Genomic DNA, 19,802 nt, shown 5'->3' with positions numbered 1-19,802 from the left:
GATCGCCACACAAGACAATGAATATAAAGGGAAACTTTGCTGATGTTGAACCAGCTGTGTGGCATCGCAGTGTGTGCAGATGAACTGTGTTTTGTTTCACCCCAATATTGCCGCCAGCACCTTCTCCAGCAGGGTTTGTATAGGGATCTCCAGGGGAGGCCAAACAACCTTTATGTGCACACACTGCGATGACACACAGCTGGGTGAATATCAGCAAAGTTTCCTGCTTCCCTTCATGGACTGCAGCGATAGCTAGCATATGTCACTGTAGTGTTCCTATAGGCAGTGCGAATGCAGACAGAAAAATACCCCCTGAAGTTATGTAGTTCTCGGGAGAGCTCCCCAGTGGGCTGTTCCCCCAGAACTGTCTGGTTCAACAACACCTAATAATGTTGTTAATCACGCAACAAGCCCAGTGAGATACACATCCAACAATTTAAGCAGCATACAATGACAGATCAATCAGAAGTACTTTAATCTCAAACAGAAGAACATTTATGTATTGCATATTTAAAAAAAAATATCTGTTCAGAAAATATTAAAAATACACTGTTGTGCAGGCTTTACACCTTTCACTGACGCAGTTTGCCTGTAGCCTTGCAAAACCATGTGACGTGTCTATTCATGTGTGACTCTAGTGTAATCATGACTCAAAAATGACTCGTGAGTGAACAAGTGTTCCATGTGACCTCTGATAAAAAGGCTTCTACTGAATCAATTGAACAAATAATTTAGTGCATCTTTCATTTTGTTGCTCGAGTCAACAACAAATTCAAGTATTCCATGCACTGAACGGCTCAGATGGAATTGTCTAAATTATTTGAGGTGAAGAAGGAACATCTGGCAACAATAATTCCAGAGTTTAACATGATAAATTGCTAAATTATGCATAGCTGACTTTATTATTTGCTGTTAAATTTTTTTATCTCACTTGTGCTTTCAGTCAAAACATTTCCACATATTAAAACACATCCTGTTCTTTCATCACCAAACCTCTAACCTGAGGCTTCCACAGCCACATGTTACCGCCTGGAGAATATTGCAGTGTTGAGTATATGAGAATATGGTTGTCATTGTGTCATCAAGGATAAAGCACTGCCTGAAGATTTAAGGGTTTTGCATTCAGCAGAAATCTAAACATAAATATGTCCACATGTTAAAGCAATACTCTCAACAGACATTAAGTCCTGTGGAAGAGAGGCCCTATTTTTACAGCAGAGACACCCATACTCCCCTTTCCAGCGGTTTCATAGTGCAGGAAGTAGTGTAAAAAAGTTTTTTTTTTTGCATTATGGTTCTATATTTACCAAAATAAAACACCTAATTCACAGTCAGATAATTCATTAAGGCTGCAACTAACGATTATTTTCATTGTCGACTAATCATTTTATCAAAAAATGTGTTAAAATGTCAGTCTGTCTCTCCCAAACCCCAAAATTATGTCATCTAATGTCTTGTTTCTTACTCACGCCAAAGGGTTTTGGTTCACCGTCATGGGAGAGTGTGTAAAGCTGCCAATATCTGAACATAAGAAGCTGCAATAAGAGTATTTTGGGGTGCTTTTATAGTACTTTTCTATGAAAAATGACTCAAACCGTTTAGTCAACTACTAAAATAGTCGCCGATTATTTTAATAGTCGATTAGTCATTGATTAGTCAATTAATCGTTTGCTTTTTGAAGTTGTTTTAATCTGAAATTATGACCAGAGAGAATTAAATGTCGGACTCGGACAGATTGTCCTGGTCAAAATCAGATCATACAAAACCTGAGCAGAGCAGGGCTGTTGATAAAGCTGCTTGCTGTGTGTATTTAGAGACAGACAAGGGAAGAGAAGGTGGAAGGTGGACTATTGCACATTAGTTCTCTTAAACCCAGTTCAGACCAAAGATTCAAGATGACACAAGTTCAAAGATACAACTACTTGCAATGCACCTGCTGCAACGTTCTAAAAACCTGCCGGTTCACACCAATGCAACTAGATGAGACCGTGTATCATCTCTATGCAACAACTCTCTGTTCTGATTTGCAGCTTTTCAGTCTTATTTTGTGGCTGAATATAATTTGTAGCTTCTTAAAATATGAATGAGGATAGTGATAGTGAGATACTGGCTACAGCTGCATTTGTAGTAGTGATGGAACAGTGAAAAACAGAAACAAAATGAGCGTCAGACTGTATTTATAATAAATACGCCACAATAATGTAAATAACCAGCGGCAATAATCCTTCAGTGAGAATGTGTGTGTGGGTGGAGTATTAGCACATACAGCAAGCAGCAGCAGGAGTGACCCACTATCTGACACCAGCGCACTGTGAGGACGGAAACAGAGAGCTCGGCGGAGACGGAGCGAGTGAACACTGCGGTCATTTTGACTTGACCAGCAGACTGGGTGGGGTAAGGGATGGGTTGTCGGTGGTCCGCGCATCACTACTGCACCCTGTGGTCTGTTTGCATTGGTCAGTTGCTCAGCCGCACTACATCATGTTCTGTTGCTCTGATTGGTTGTAGGTCTTTCCAGTTGCATCCAGACATTTTGATCTGCGGCTGCTGATGATGCTGCTCAATATCAAAATGAACTGAGAGGTTCAATGCCAGGCTACTTCCATGTGGGCCTGAACAACACTTTGTCATTGATGGAAAATAGGAACACAGTTTTTAATTTGAAAGTGTGCTCTAGTAGCCTGGAAATCCAGACCCAAATCTAGAAAGATTTAGGGTCTGGCTATGAGTAATGCAAATGGCCCAACTCGAGGGGCGGCACCAAGCATGGATTTGAAAATATCACTGCACGCAATTGGATAACACTGCGACCAATCAGAACAATACACAAGGTGACGTATCCAGAGCTTAGCTACCAGCGGAGCTAACTGGTAGATTAGACTCTTGCTGTATCCGGTCGGTCGGCAAAACAGCAAAAACGTCCTTCTTGCAAAGAAAAGACTTGAGCGCCGTCTTCTGTTCCTCTTTTAGAGAAAAAGCCAAGTCTAACTCGTTCATTGTAGCGGCCAAAGCCGTTTCAAACAACTGGTGTTCATCTGTAGCCATCTTGTAGTGTTTACTGACTGATTCTGGACTTCGTCATCGCAGTGCTGTCGTCATCTGTTTAGCTCGCCTCTGGCCCGCCTGTATCAGATACACCGATGTGATTGGTGCAGCTTGGCTCCAACGGCATGGGTAATGAGCATCATTACTGATGCCAGAGTGACTCGCTGAGCAAATTCAAATTGTGCTCTAGCGAGAACTCTGGATTTCCAGGGTAGTGCTCTAGTACAGAAGGTGAATAAATTGGATCAACAGTGTTCAGTACTGTGATTCCAGTGTGGGGATGCTGAGGTTGTTGTCCCCTTTTCTCTCAGCATTGCAAATGCAACGCTGTTCCGACCAATTCTAGCCCAGGCCTGACAACTTTTCCACATCATCTTTAGAAGTAAGTAGACGATTCATTATTGCTCCCATCTTTTGACATCATGAAAAAAATAAACTTGGCCTTCTTTTGGCAGGAGAGTTATCAGAGGCCTGTCCATTATACAGAGTTTTAAATTACTGTTTTCTCACCTCATCCTCTCAATCAAACGCAGTGTTTGCTCCCCTGCACTGCCAAGCTGATGATGAATGCCCCAAGACTTGTTTACTCTGTGGAATATCGATACTGTCTGGAGAAAGTCAGGGAGCAGATTTAACGAGGAATATGTGATAGGAGAAGCTGCATGCTCAGCTAATGCTGCTGCACAAGGTTTTTCTTTTGGGTTTATAACCCAGTTTAAGCCCTGCAGGCTTTGTGGCTGGTCGCATGGGGCTGTCAGACTGGCCTCACTTGTTGCTGCATTTCTGTCCATCAGGATCTGCAGGACATATATCTCTGAGCAGGGGATATTGGCTCAGCCCAATCTGTTGGCTGGTGGCTCAAGCATCCACAAACCAGCAGACTTTATCTCCGTCTTTCTGCATTTACTGTTCTTTTTTCATTTCAGCTATTCTAAACATGTTTCAAGGAAAAACTGTCAGAAAAATATGTTAACATGCATATTTTATTCAATAATCTCACCTCTGATTATTCTAATGTGCTGGGGTTTATTCATAAAGAGACGCTCTCTCATCCTATTTGATGCGCTGTAGGGCTGCAAATAATAATTCTTAATTAATTTGTTGATTATTTCTCAATTAAGTTAATTGCTTGTTTTTAAAATGTCAGAAAATGGTGAAAAATGTCCATCATGAGTTTGCAGAGCGCTTTTTCCCCCCGTCTGACCCACAGAAGAGACGAACCAAAGACAAGCAATTTACTATGGAAGCATAGGGTGCTCACTTGAGAAAAAAAACTATCGATACCTGTACTTGCTCATGATAAGTAATAAAACAAAATAGGAAATAAGTGCCAAGATATTTCCAAGATATTTCAATAGTTGTTATTTAGAGCCATTATTCGACTAGTCGCCCACATGTTTACGATATTAATTTAATTATTAAATGATATATTTTGGTGGTTTGAGTTGAAGGTGTGAGAAAGAATAGTATCAGTAACATTGTTAACACTGTGCTACATTACAGAGAAATACAAAACCGTACTAATGAACCTTCATTAATATAGGCCTATATTTTATCTCCAAGTGCACGTCACACACTGAGCGAGCCGCCTGTTAATGACGCTGTGGGCTAATGGGCATGTAGCTACTTCCATGTTTCAGATGATACGTCATGTTTGTAGTCGACCAATGAAGATGAGTTTACATATCACCTTGGGTTCGTCCTTCACCTTCTCAAAATGATCCCACACTTTGGATTTCCTGCCCGACATGTTATTAACTAGCCTGTGGAATAACCGCAGGTACCAGCCCTGGAAATTAACCTGACTCCTTTTTCTTCTGCGACTAAGCAACCAATGAAATCTTGCCGACTAATGACCTTTCTGTTCGACTACTGTGTGGTTGAATATTAGGGGCAGCCCTAGAAATAAGGTCTCTAATTATAATTACTTTTCTGGGGGTTGAGGTCAGATGTAGTTCCCCTCATGTTGACTCCATGGCTACATCTTTGTCTTTCGTGATTTACAAAGATGTATAAAACAAGAGAAGCAGCTGAAAGTGGCACAAAATGTGAGCAAAATCCTACCCTCTGCAACAAAAATAAAGCCGTTTAATTAATTTATGAATAAGCCCTCCATGTCCCCAGAAACATGAGCACACACACCCCAACACACACGTGCAGAAGTCCGACTGTGTAATCACACTAAACCATATTGTGACTTGCCGTTGAGCGGAGAGGTTGCCTCCAAGGAAACCAGCGTATTGAATTTCTTAGTAAGTTTTCTAAACACCCAAGGCTTTGCTCCCACGATAACAATTAACCTCTGAGCGCAGAAGCTGTTTGATCCATGACTGCTGGCTCCACCAGCCATTACTCCAAATAACACAGACAAGCGATTGACATTTCAGGAATAAATAACAGTCTTTTTTTCCTCTCCTCTATCAGGAGCTTTGTGCTTTTAGGCTGCCGGAGGTACTCACATTTAAAAAGGCTGCAGAAATATTAAAATCATCTTGGAATACTTGTTTTGTCCCCTCTAGTGGAGCCATCTGTCTTCTTAATCCATTTAATTTTAATTGTTTGTCTTATTTGTTTTTTGTTTGTCTATATTTGCTGTGCCCCACAACAGCTTCTTCCTGTGCACTCTGGTACTGAATTTTAGTTTCAGTTTTGGGACTAGAACTCTCTTAGGACTGACCGACAGTGTCTTCCACTTCCGTGCTGGCTGACAGGAATGTTATACAGCCGACTACAAGGCTACACAGTCTGTGGTCTAACTTGAGAGGAAGCTAAAGGAAAAATACAAAAAAAAACGTCAGAGCTTGATCGTGTCTCAACTTGTTTGACTTTGTGGCTGCTCACAGTCAACAGACAGCAGAGTTTATTAAGGGGGATTACGGCGGTGGATCAGTGGAGCCATTCGTCTCCGCCTGCCTGCTGCTCTGGCGACGAGCCTTGCTGTCGTCTCTCTGCCCTCGCTTTGCTAAAGTTTGCCTGTCGTGAGACGGCATCAGAGGCTGGTCAAACCGCAGCCAGCTCGGTCTCAACCAGCACCAGCTTCACTCTGACTCTTCAGTCAACAGATGGGAAACAGATCTTCTGTCTTCTCTGAGGTTTTTCAGCATTTGAGGGTCAAATATATGTTATGAGTCTCTGTGCTGCAGCTTTTGTAAACATCATGACTTGTTTGTGCCGCGTGCTATAATTTTGACACCTGTGAACACTCAGAAATAGCTGCTCTCTCTTATTAACTGGCATATATTCTGCCTGTGTTGTGCTCTCTGTTTACTATTTTAGATTATTGAAATATGCTGACGACATGGCCTGAATTGGTCTTTTACAGCAAACAGACCCATCAGGTGAAGCTGCCTACCTGACCCACACTAAGGCCCTTCAAACATGGTGTCGCATCAGCAAGTTTGAAATTAATGTGGCCAAGACTAAAGAATTGATTATTGGTATGAAACAAGATCTGAAGACCGAGCCACTTTCACTCGATGGTCAACGTGTTGAAACTGTGGAAAAGGTTTAATACCTTGGTACAGTTCTGGACTCCCATGTGAGCATCTCTTTTTTCAAAAGATGCTCACAGCGACTTCATCCTCTTAAGAAACCCAGTGGCCTAGGTGTTCGTCAACAGACTTTAGAAAAAGTGTATAAACCTATGGTTGAGAGTGTTTTAACGTTTCACCTTCCTGCCGGGTTCGATCACCTTAACTGTACATCCAAGAATAAACTCTCTAGGAGTGTAACTATGGCAAGTAAAATAGTTGGCAAGCTTCAGAAGCCCTTGACCCAACTCTTTACAGAAAGGATAAGGAAGAAAGTGAGGAGTATCTTGGCAGATAGCTCCCTCTCTCTTTGTAGCCAGTAACTCAACAATGTGACTGATGAGTTTTAAACCACAGACAGACGATGAGCTGATTTAATGTGTTTAAGTATTCTGTAGTGACGTTTGTCTTGCTGAGTATTTGTTTGCTGTTCTATGTTTGGTGAGTTGAAGACAAATTTCCACCTATAGTGGACAATATAGATCTAGTTTATTCTATTCTTTTTATAATGTTACAATTAAGGATATCAGTTTTGGTTAGTTTTGCTTTCAATGGCCCCCAGACACCTATAAACTGGTAACCAACCAGTTAACTCTTAAGAAAACAATGCGTGAAATACTGGAGGCCTTTCCCTTTCGTCCAGCACTTCATTGACTCAGTGAGTTTTAGCACCGTATTTCAAAGTGCCCTCTATTAAGAGGTGGTGAAATTTGAATGTTTTGTGATGTAAATGTTTTGCCTTTTATTTTGTTTTCTGTTGGCTATGCTGACAGACAGCGGGCTAGCTGCATTAACATGCAGAAACATAGTGCCCAGTGCCCACCCTCCAGTCTGAACTGGTGAGCTAACATTAACTAACATTTGGCCGCCCTGCTCTGCACATCAGCCGGGTCGGGTGGGAGCTACTCGTTAAGGATTACCAATGGTACGTCATCCCAGTGGTGAGATGACATTGCTGTGGAAACATGGTGGCCACCTTCTAGTCTACCCACAGGTAGTCCCAGTGAGTAAGGGGCTTCATTGTGAGACTCAAAACCCCATTAGCCTTGTTAAGTATGTTAGCAACAGTAGCTGTCCTCTCAATGCTAACAGTGCTATCAGAGCTAGCTAGCTGTACTAACATAGGCCTAGTTAACAATGCAGCTCAAAATTGGGCACAATGTTTCCACATGAACACTGTTGGCTTGGGACGGCGTTTCATGCGGCAAACACTGAATGAATGGCGATGCTAGCTCCTCTGATACACAGTGCAGTAAACTAAGGATTGGCAAAATTAACCTGTGGGCCAACATGTTTAACTGGTCACAAATATTATCAGCAGTTAACTGACTAATGGTTAACCACTGACATCCTGAATTGCACCTTCGAAATTGCCAGATAGGGCATTTGGCCTTGGCTGAGGTTTGTGCTCTCTGAGTGCCCTTCTAGCTCCATAATGCTCAGTGTAAATACACCTTTACTCTAAAGGTGAAAAAAAAGCCTCTTTATGCACAGCATTCAACCGCTCTGCTTTTCTGCTCTGCTTAAATTACAGTCATTGCTCTTCTATCTACATCGCTATTACATCCAGTAAATCCACCTCACGCACTGTTAATGTAGTTCCACTTCCACTCACAGGAGTTCCAGAAAATGTACCGTGTCAATCGGTCTGCATTTTCAGATGATAATCAGGATAATGGACCACGCGGAATGGAAAATACCTAATTCAACCAAATCACAAAGAAATAGACCGTGCCATTTTTGTTACAAAAGGAGAAACTCACACACAGGACGTCTGAATACAGCTTTCATTATAATCAGCTCTGAGTTTCTGCATCGTCATTGTTGTGCGTAGTTGGAAGACGCTCCCTGCTGCAGTCATATTGTTTGCTTAAACAAGCCACAGCGGGGAGAGGGCACGGACAGAGTGTTGCTCTCATAAGCATAACAAGATATAATGTCAAGGTTAATTGACCAACAGGGTCTTGTCACATTGGATTAGCGTGGCCTGCTGGAAGTGGATATAAACCAGATGCAATATTACACACACACACACACATACACACACACACACACACACACACACACACACACACACACACACACACACACACACACACACACGCCCTTTCAAATGCTTCCATCAAACTCCATCTAGTTCATAAAACCCTTCTCTCAGATGTAAAGTGCTGTATATTACCAGAGATGTAGAGGAGGAAATCCTTTTAAATACAGAGTTGACTCAGAGCAGAGACGTCTTATACGGCTACCATCAGTCTTTATAGGGCTACCACGATCAGTCAACTAATCAATGACTAATCAACTATTAAAATAATCGGTGACTATTTTAGTAGTCGACTAATCGGTTTGAGTCATTTTTCATAGAAAAGTACTATAAAAGTACCCCAAAATACTGCAGCTTCTTACGTTCAGATATTGGCAGCTTTACACACTCTCCCGTGACAGTGAACTAAAACCCTTTGGCGTGAGTATGAAACAAGACATTAGATGACATAATTTTGGGGTTTGGGAGAGACAGACCGACATTTTTCAACATTTAACACATTTTTCGATTAAATGATTAGTCGACTAATCGAAGAAATAAATCTTTATGACATAAATCGGAAGTATTCATCAAAAATGTATGCTAACCAAAATACAAATATAGGGAGTAAATAGTAAATATAGAAGTCCTTGAAGTTATTTCTCATTTTCAGTCACAAAACCAAAACGAAATTGAGATGAAATCAGTTGGAACAACAAACCCACCACAAGGTTTATTCGGTAACTGATCTGAAGCTTTTTACTATATCACAAACGTCTTCCTCAGCAGATGTAGTAGTCCAGTTATTATGAAAATATGGACGTTTAAATGCCCATTCTTTTAAGCACCTTCATGACTTCTTGTTCTTATGTTGGACAACATTAATTCCCAGCAATCAAAATACTGAGGCTTAATACATTTAACTCCTTTACCCTGAACTAGAAGTTAAAATCTGCATAATTAAAGCTCTGGATGAAGGGTAATTCAAGCTTATTCATCCATTTCGAGTGTTATCACTCAATTAAATGTCCATTATAAGTGGTTTTCAGCATCATTGATATAGGTTAGAAGGCGACTAGCAAGTTCAGAATGCCATTATCAAAGCAAGAAATGCCCACTGGCATTGTTAGCAGTGTTGTTAAGTTTCACTTTTGTTCCGTTCAGGCACAAAGACTCTCGCAACGAAGGTCCGTGGAGCTGCAAGGTTCAGCTTTAGACAGGAAGCGGAAGTGCCCAGTGAAGTTCCCAGTGAGCCAAACAATCCCTGAAGCGCTGATCTGCTGCGATAGTTTCAAGTGCAAAGGAGCAGAATTGTGTTTTAGAGTACCATGTCACCCCTGTAGTTTGTTCAAAAATTAAATTGTGTTATTTCAGAGAAAGTGAGGTGCTAAAAAAAAAAGGTACTGTTGGATACCAGTACAGATTTTCAGGTACTGAAACCGGCAAATGTGACTAGCACCCAACAATTCCAAAAACTGTACAAGAAAGATTTTGACCACAATAACACCAATGGAGGGGAGAGAAAATATTCTAGCGCTTTGCAAGCACAAGCGCATCATTAGTGTAAGACACACCTTATAGCAAGTTGCTCTGTTGTATGAAATCCCTGCTGCACTGGGGCTGATGGGTTGATCCAAAACGAGTCAAGCCAGCACATGTGTTTGGAAAAAGGCTATATTTAAAGCCCATTGGCAGACTTGGAGTAGGTAGAAGGAGGGACTACAGTACAGTAAATGTCACTCACAGTATCTGAAGTACTTTCAAGGTTTCTCATTGTTTAGAGCTCTGGTGCCGCACCATTTCAGTGAAAGTGCTGAAAAGTGAGCCTTGAGGAACAGCAAACATGGATTTCATCATGCACAACCCACCCATTAGAGAAACTCCATTTTCCATGCCATGTCGCTCAGTGGAACAAGAGATAAGTGCTGGGAGCTGAAGTGCAGTGCGCATGCTGCCAGTACTCCCTCTCGCTCCCTCTTTCACTTTCCCGCTCTATTTCTCCCTCTCTCGAGAAAAGATACTCACACAATGTAGTTAATTAGGGGATGCTTTTTATTGCTTTCTGGGACTCAGGTTTCTTTAATTAAGGAACACTGAAGTGCCTTTCACTGGAAGACGAACAGTTGATGAATAAGATAAGGGCTGGGTTCATGCATTCATGGTTTCCACTGTAACTGTTTAAATGGCGTTCCATCAGGCGTCGTGAGCTTTGACGAAATGCTGGAAGGACTGAAGAGTGACATATGCATTGTGGGGGTTATGAAAGAAAGAGTTTACAGTGTTTCTATTTTGATTTCTCTTTATCAGAACTTCTATTAAGGCAAGAAAATAAATCACAGTTCCTTCAGAGAGGTGATTGCTTATCACCGTGTTTGCCAGTACGAAATACAAAACTGTCACAACTCAGACACTTCCATTAAAAAACTGTCTCCTTACCTTACCTTGTTTTTGTATGCGCAAGGTAAAAGTAGACGTTTTGGTGCTGAAATGAACCACAGTATCCTCAGAGGTGTAAGAAACAAATGCTCCTGTTTTATCCAAGGTTAGAGGTCCCTGCTGTTCAGTGCTACAAGGTCAGCAAGACTGTCCTAAAAACACTGGAGATGTTGCCAGAATTCCTGCAGGGTCAGGTATGTGGGCTCTGAGCATAAACACCACTGGTGCTACTTCCTTTACTACTTTTCTAATTGTTAATAAATCATGACTTAAGCTTTATAGATCCGTTGTAAGCCAACCCAGTTGCAACGAAAAATGTTGTTATTGTTATTTTTGCAAACCATGGATGCGTTACATTTGTATGTTATCTAGTGGATACATAAAACATTACATTTCAACAATGCTGTGGTTAATTTGTGGTTAGGTTTAGGCACAAAAACCACTTGGTCATGGTTAGGAAAAGGTCACATTTTGGCATAAAGTACCCGTTTTGGGGCAGAATCCTGGCAGGTGAAGCAGTGACAGGTCGCTACAAAATACATACTTTTGGAGCCCTAACAGCCATCAGAAAAACACCAAAGGGTTGCTACAAAACAGCCACGTTTGGAGCCTAAAAAGCCACTGGAAAAACACAGATGGGTTGCTACAAAACACCCACGTATGGACCCTAAAAGGCAACTGAAAAAATACTGACTGGTTGCTACAAAACACCCACGTTTGGAACGTTAAAAGCTGCTGGAAAAACACCAACGAGGCGCTACAAAACACCCAAGTTTGGAGCCTAAAAGCTCCTGGAAAAATGTAGATGGGTAGCTATAAAACAGCCGCATTTTGAGCCTTAAAAGGAACAGAAAAATACTGACTGGTTGCTACAAAACACCCACATTTGGAGTCTAAAAAGCCGACTGAAACAACGACTCGCTCCGGTTTTGTTGTTTGTTGGTCTCGAACAATGGTCTGCTGTTTGGCAAGTGACACACCGTCCACCATCCCCTCCACCTCCCGATGACAAAGTCAGCCTATATATTATGTCTCTTTAAACATTGATATGATACATATGAAACATGCGAATGTAACGTGGTTTGCAGAAACGCACAATGCCAACATTGTCTTCTAGCGACAGAGCTGAGGGTCCCATGTGACAGAATGTACTGTCTGACTTCTGACCTTCTTGACCAAAATCTATTTATTAAAAGCATTAATAAAGGTTTACTAACATGTATACCTACATTACAAAAAAAGGATAACACTAGCATTTATAAATCCTTACCTTACCTGTCCTGTAATACTCAAAAGTTGGCTACTAAACAAGATTTCCAATTCACCACAATAGAGATTCAGTCTGTTTTTTGTAAAAGCCAAAGAAACTCTACCTGACCCAGAGTTTATTCTCAGTATAGTTTCAAGTTTTTAAGGGAAATGCTGTCAGTTTTGGATGGCTCACAGTAAACGAGTCCCATCCAGTGTCACCTCCATCACCACACCGCTCCGGGGCGAGGCCAAAGCTGTAGATCCTGAAGTTATTTTAGAGCATCACTCACTGTTTTTCCTTGGAGGAGAGTGCTTATTGATTTTGTCAACAGAGCATCGATTCTTCTCCCCTCTCTTTCCCTCTTTCTCTTTCTTTTTTCTTCTCTTTCTCTCTCTCCCCTCAGACTTCAGTGAAAAAAACGCAGCTGATTGCTGGTGAGCAAAACCCCAGAGTGATAGACTGTAATATAGTTTTCTGTTTTGATGGGTCTTTTTGGAGTTTTTCAGATAAAGTCTTCAAAAGACTTGTCTTATTTCATCTATTGGTTTGTTGGATTTATGACCACTATTGGGCTTCTTCCTTAAATGAACCATGAGCTGTATTTTGTCTCTCTCTAGAAGAAGATTTTATATTTCTTTCTTCGGTATTGAGCTTTTTTCAGATGCTGCAGTCCAGATTGGCTCAGTCAGAACTATTCCCTTTGCTTTTAGAGCAGTGACAAAACCAAAAACATGCTCCTAAAATTGGCTCATTTGTCTGTTATTCCTCTCTATTAAAATGAGGGGTGGGTTGCCAGGTGTTTGGTGTCTGCTGAGTACAATGGAGGAGCTGCGATTATGACTGCTGAAGGGAGAAGTCTGTTGCGAGGTCTCTTATTATCTTCAGCCCATCTGGACTTTATGTCTCCGCTGCTTAAAACAACCCACTCTCTCCCTCCATCATGTGTTAGTGTGTGGATGTGTGGTGTATACTGTAGCTGAGTGCGTGCACACCAGGGAGTGCTAGCTGTCTGCTGACTATATATTGAGATAGGTGTCACAGTGTTTGCAGCGGGCTATTAGAGCCGTCACTGTGTTGTCAAGCCGAGTGTCTGTAGGTGACATAGTTGACGGGCCGGTTGTCCCGTTTCCTTCTGTCAGGTTCACACAGTATACAGTAACAGCATATGGTGGAGGAAGCAACAACTCATATGCCACTCACATCAGATTTACCTCACTGATTCATCATCTTAGAATTTTATTTTACTTTTGGTTTTAATCATGAAATCATATATCTGAGCAGCAAATCTCAAGGTCCTGCAGAGTCTGAAAAAGAATGGACTTTAAGATATATATGTGTTTAGTGACTTTATTGTGGTCTTTACATTGAAATAAATAGACTTATAATACCTGCCTAAAGCCCAGTACATACCAAACTAGTATTACCGGGGGACCTTATGTGATTTAGAAATAACCCCCTCACATCTGTGTCTCGTGTGGTGCATTCACACAGGATGAGCAAAGTCTGTTTTACTGATAATAACCCCTAAATATGATGCCAAGGCACAGCATAAGCTACAGGCCTGACATTACTGTTGATAGGCCACCAAATTACTGTTGAGCCTGTTCAAAGATAGAAAAATGTTCCTTACCACGTCTATTATCCATCTCATCTCCTTTCGAAATTTCACTTCTCTGATGGATTTGAGCTTGCGCTTTCTACGAAGGGGCCTCCATGCTGTGCAGTGAAATGAGCCTCCTGAATTTGCACCCAAAAAACTTTTATCTATAATTGCCAATGCAGCATCCATAACTCTCGTCCAGGAAAGAGGCAGGATAGAATTCCAAATTAATGAGATACAGATTTACAACAGGTTTGTTTACAGTTTTCTTTATTTTGTCTTAGAGAAGTTGTGTTAAATGAATACTTCAGCACCCGAAATGATCATTTGTAAATCAGTTATTCATCATATGTTACTTTGAATTCATGAAGAAAACACTGTTTTTCTCACATGCCTCCATAGTGAACAAAGAATCCAAAAACTGAGAAAATTCTTGATGAACTGAAGTGGTTCTGTATTTGAAAACAGCAAAACAAACTCTCACACAAATCGTGTCTCATTTATCCATATTCGAAGTAGCACTGAACTGAAAGTAAAACTCACCTATGTGCTCCTCAGTGCAAAACTCCCTTAATAAAAACAGTAATTTTACCTCACTGCATATGGGAGCTGCTGGTTTACCAATACTGTGACTGGTAGTTTGTTTGTGTTACTTTGTGACTTTGCTGAATTCAAATTAACCCTTTGAAACACCAAAGTCACACAATAACACAAACTAACTAACTGATCAAGGCAGAGGTAGACCAGCAGCTCCGGTGTTCATCGAGGTAAAATTACTGTTTTTGTTAATGAAGTCTGGCTTTGAAGAGAGAGCATAGATAAGTTTTAGTTCCCCGTCAGAAGGGGCTGTCTGATTGGGAATTACTGAGCATATGATTGGACAAATGGCACTTTGATTATATTGAACAAGTTGTGTGAGAGTTTGTAAACAGATGTTTTGATGTAGTTTTGCTGTTGTTAAACTTGGACCCCTATGACTTCAATTCAGCAAGAATTTCCTCTGTTTTTGGATTCTTCGTTCATCGTAGAAGCATGCGAGAAAAATGATGTTCTCTTCATGAATTCAGCATAACACGGAGTGAGTAATTGATATACAAATGATTATTTTGGAGGGTGAAGTATTCCTTTAAGTTACTACCCTGACAATGCTGGATAAAAAGTTATATAAACTGGGGGGCTACTACTATACCAAAGCTGAGTGCCGCAATAAAGATATAAGGTATGGACAAAACACCGACTTTAACTTGTGGAAAACACATCATAAATTAATGAACATGTCTCTCCCACCTTCCTGCAAGCACCTGAATGCACCATCAAGGAAGAGTTTTCCAACTGAACAACAATGAAGTGATACTGTCCGAAGTAAAAGATGTTATGGATTTTTTTTGAAGTTTCAAGACTCGTAGTTGATTTCTATGTTGTCTTGATGGTTCAAGAAACTCACAGAAGGTTATGACACATGATAAGCAGTGTGAGCAGTGTCTGGCAGCTCTCCTCACACAAAGACAATATGAAACAGCTGGAGGGCTTAAAAGAAATATTTTGACAAGGACATGATTACTTGGAAATTTGTGATTTGACTGTGGGATTGCTGACAGGTGATACAAAATGTTTAATTAAAGAGACCTTCCTGCTTTTGTTCTCTAACGTCCTCTGGACTGAACTGTAAATGTTCAGGTTTAATTCAGTGAGATTAGGCTCCTTTATACGTGGAGCAGTTCTGCCTCTGTCAAAGGTTTTTGTCTAAAACTCTAAGCCTTAAATCTCAACATAAAAGGCTCATTTCATACAGGTCTTTTTAAAGGTAATGTGGGAGCCAAGAGCGTGTGAACAATGTGTGTCAAACCCCCGTGAACCCGTTTGATTTTTACTGCATCATTGGCTTGTCATGGTCGCACCACTGTTAATGCCTCTCAGGCCCACCCTGCAAAATTACCACCGCTCTCGGTCCCGACGAGTTCTGTGTTGCCGGTGATTGCCGTGAAAGTGTCAGCTGTCTGTGAATCTTTTGTTTAAATGGCAAGTGGAAAATGCCAACATCTGTTACTTCCACTAAATTGGCTGGAGCTGTTCAGTCGGGTCTTGTCCTGCTAGTCAGGACCGATCGTTAGCAGTCTGCCACTTCTTGATGGACCTGGGCACTGGCTTAGGTGCTGATCCAATGTGCCAGCTCTGCGGGCACACACATTTTCCTCTGCTTTTATCTCACCTCAGTCAGTTGGTGTAATCATTACTCTTTGGAACTTCAAATGCTACTTTGGCCCAGTTGGCTGAAATGTTGTTTTCCTCCCTCCATGATGCTACAACGTTTTATTCCTCCCAGAAGTTTAATCCAAGCTCTTTCCCCTGTTTGTTCTTTCCACAGTGCCATCATGGGCCATTGTCTCTATTGCCTTCGTGGCGATCATTCTGGTGTTAGCATGCTGCTTCTGCATCTGCAAAAAATGGATATTCAAGAAGAAAAACAAAAAGAAGGGCAAAGACAAGGGCAAGAATGCCATCAACATGATGGATGTCAAAGATGGAGCCAAAACCGAGGTAAAGACTTTGAACTATTATTGCTTAAAACATAGAAACATAAACTACAGTATATGCCTTTCTTCATGCTAATTTAATAACAAGTTACTACCAAAACATTTTGTTTTTGCTGGATCCTCTGTGCATGACGTTATGATAGAATTAAAAATTATTTATTTGGGAAGATGTCCTAAATATATCCAATAATGTTAAGTGGGTGGGTTGTTGTTTTTTTATTTCCTGTGTTTGGCATACTTTTTATTTTCACTATTTTAGTGCTTCTAATGCTGTACGATGACGGATTTGATTGATCACATTTGCAGTGACTCCATCAGCACATTAAAGGGATAGTTGGAATTTTTTGAAGTTGGGTTGTATGAGGTACTTGTCCATGGTCAGTGTATTACCTACAGTAGTTGGCAGTATGCACACCTCTAGTTTGGAGAAGAAGGCTGAAGTGCCAACACGGACGCTGAGCAATGTACTGCTGTGGACGCACAACGTATTTTAACCACCAAAAGAAATCCATAACAGCCTAAGTGTAGGCTATATTTACAATATTTAACTGCTTTACCTCCTTGCCATTGGACAGTGATTTCTGACAGGGAACTGAAGCGCTATGTAGCTCTTCTCAAAGCCAGACTCTGTTGAGAGCAACAGTGATTTAATATCGCTGAACTGCCCTGATCAATTTGTATGTTTGTTATTGTGTGACTTTGGTGTTTTAAAGGGTTAATTTAGATTCACCAAGGTCACACAACAACACAAACAAAGAGAACAAGGTAGTGGTAAACCAGCAGCTCCTGTGTTTAGTTAGCCAAAATTACTGTTTTTATTCCTACATGGCGGCGATAGCCATGGCCATGGTCATTATGTTTTTCGGATTGTCTATACAGATATACAGGCATATGTCCCATTCTTGTGAAAGCGATATCTCAAGAACACCATGAGGGAATTTCTTCAAATTTGGCACACATGTCTACTTGGACTCATAGGTGAACTGATTGGGATGGTCCAAGGTCACTGTGACCTTGCCTCTGTCTCATTCATGTGAACACGATATCTCAAGAAAGCCTTGATGTCATTTCACTAAATTTGGCACAAACGTCCACTTGGACTCAAGAATGTTGTGTTTTTGGCCATAACTTAAGCATTTGCTAATTATGACAAAATTGCACACAAATGTCTAACAGCCTAAAATGATAACAAGGTCAACTTCACCATGGCATCTTTTTTTTTTTTTTTTTAATTTTTCTTTTGGACAAATGCTTTTCTGGCCGTTTGTTAGCACTGTAACTCAGGAACAGAATGACCTAATTAGAATTTGGTGGTTGATGGTCAATGTCATTGTGAGCTTACAAAATAATGTTTTTAGCCATAACTTAAGAATTCTAATGCTAGTTATGACAGAACTTCACACAAATGTCTGATAGGATATAATGATGATATTATGACAGTTTGTATCTAAAAGGTCAAAGGTCAACTTCACCCTGACATCATAATGTTCTATAAATACACTTTGATGGTCACTGATCAACGTCATATCTCAGGAACAGAGGAGACATTCAGTCAACTGAATTGGTGACACTAATCATTGTTGTCGACCTTGAAACTGTGGTGATTGTATAGACCATCTGTGCTGTAGAGGGGAAAATGTGTGTGAATTTCACGTTCTAGAATTTTTAACTTCTTGGCAGCAACATCCATATTTGAGTCATCATCAACTGTCATGGCTGCATATGAGTCTAGATAGATGTGAATGCCAACTGCAACCTGACTGGTTGGCAGAGGATTACAACTAATTCTAGTCGTCAATGGAGTATGGTGGCTTTGATGAGAACATAGAAGGGGAGCTGAAGCCATTATTGGCTTCCCTGTTGGAAGAGGCTATCTGATGGAAAGATAAAGCGGTGAAAATAATTTTAATATAGATAACATTGAAAGTGTTACAGATTTTTTTTTTAGGTGGCTAAAACACGTTTTGCTGCTGCCCCCGTTCACAGCAGTACATCGCTCAGCTTCCATGTCACCACTCCTGCAGCTTCCCACAGCATGGGGCATGCCAACTGTTATCTGCTGTGTGTAATACACTGACTTTGGACAAGTATCTCATAAAGCCCCACTTCAGAAAATCCTAACTATCCCTTTACATTGTGTTTTCAGAACAGTATGATAATAATTTAACTGCAAATATGGCGGTCAAAAACGTCCTTATTATTTAATGCAATGGTTGCTACTGTACTGTATGTATTTTGTACGCGTTATGTATTTATTGTTGCCAAAGAGATACATACAGTATTACTTAATATGATATTTCACCACTTAATTAAAACAAGAATCGAGTCTAATTACAGGGAAGTTAATGGAAGCCATTTAAATGGCTTCAGACTGAGGAGAGAGTATTTCAATCTCTTTTTTTTTCCTCCTACTTTTCGTTTCCTGTGAGTGTTTCTTTTGTCATATGAGGACCTGCTCACATGTTGAAGAGTGTGAGTAACGTTTGCCGTGTAATGAAGTGGTATCCACCCAGAGAAATGACATCACCAAATGATAATTCAACCCACTAAAATTAACCCCTACCTTTCAGATGGTACAGGAAGGAATGAAACCCTGACACTTCAAATGGAGTTAGCACACTAATTGCACCAGCGGAGCATCATTATACCGCCATCCTCGGCGGAATCATGTACAAAGTGTGTTTAATTTGCTGCAACACCTCTGCTATCAGAGGTGGATCCGAGTCGTAGACAGAAACTGCTGACAGTGTTTTCATACTTTATTAGTAACTGTAGAAGAAAGCATGAATTAAATGTTAAAGACTAATTTATTGTCTTGTGTAACAGAGAATGGTTTTAACAACCAGCTGCACCACAGCACATCACTTGTGCTTGTTAGAGGAGATTTTCCATTAATTCCCAATACTCTGGCTGCCTTAGAACCATCCAATTTTATTTTCAAATACCCATTAATCACAATAAAAGACTCCAGTTATCAGTCGCCCTTGTAACTAATCTCTGCGATCGGTGAATCTGCCACTTCGGAGGCAAGCGGTCATTTCTCCTGGTGTGCCCAGACTCTGGTGTGTTAACTCCTGTGTGTGGTTGTTTTAATTTGTGTTTCTTCCTTCTATGTCCTCCTTATCTGTGTTGTGTCTGATGACTGTTCGGGATGGTCACTGGCGGTAGGTTCCTAATTGCTGTTGGATCTTCTTAAGCCTGCTGCTCTGATGTTTTTTTATAGCCTCTTGACAACAACTTACTCCCATAGAACCAAATATATGTAACTATGCATACAGTACATGTATATCTACTGTATATATGTGTGTACAACCTGCATATGCACATATATATGTATGAAAGAAACACTGGGTGCGCATTGACAAGGTTGAACCATGCTGAT

The 19,802-nt window shown here is 40.7% G+C and overlaps 1 protein-coding gene across 3 annotated transcripts in view; it reads left to right on the top strand.

The window, feature by feature from the left end:
• syt1a (synaptotagmin Ia) overlaps window positions 1–19,802 on the top strand; it is a 337,362-nt gene that overhangs the window by 264,058 nt on the left and 53,502 nt on the right. For all 3 annotated transcript variants that reach the window (XM_049566896.1, XM_049566895.1, XM_049566898.1), the window contains one exon: window positions 16,252–16,424. In XM_049566896.1, the coding sequence (XP_049422853.1) occupies window positions 16,252–16,424 (173 nt within the window). The remainder of the gene's footprint in view (window positions 1–16,251; window positions 16,425–19,802) is intronic.

The sequence above is a fragment of the Epinephelus fuscoguttatus genome, linkage group LG22 (assembly GCF_011397635.1).
Source record: "Epinephelus fuscoguttatus linkage group LG22, E.fuscoguttatus.final_Chr_v1".
Lineage (NCBI taxonomy): Eukaryota > Metazoa > Chordata > Actinopteri > Perciformes > Serranidae > Epinephelus > Epinephelus fuscoguttatus.
This window is presented reverse-complemented; position numbering and strand designations above follow the sequence as displayed.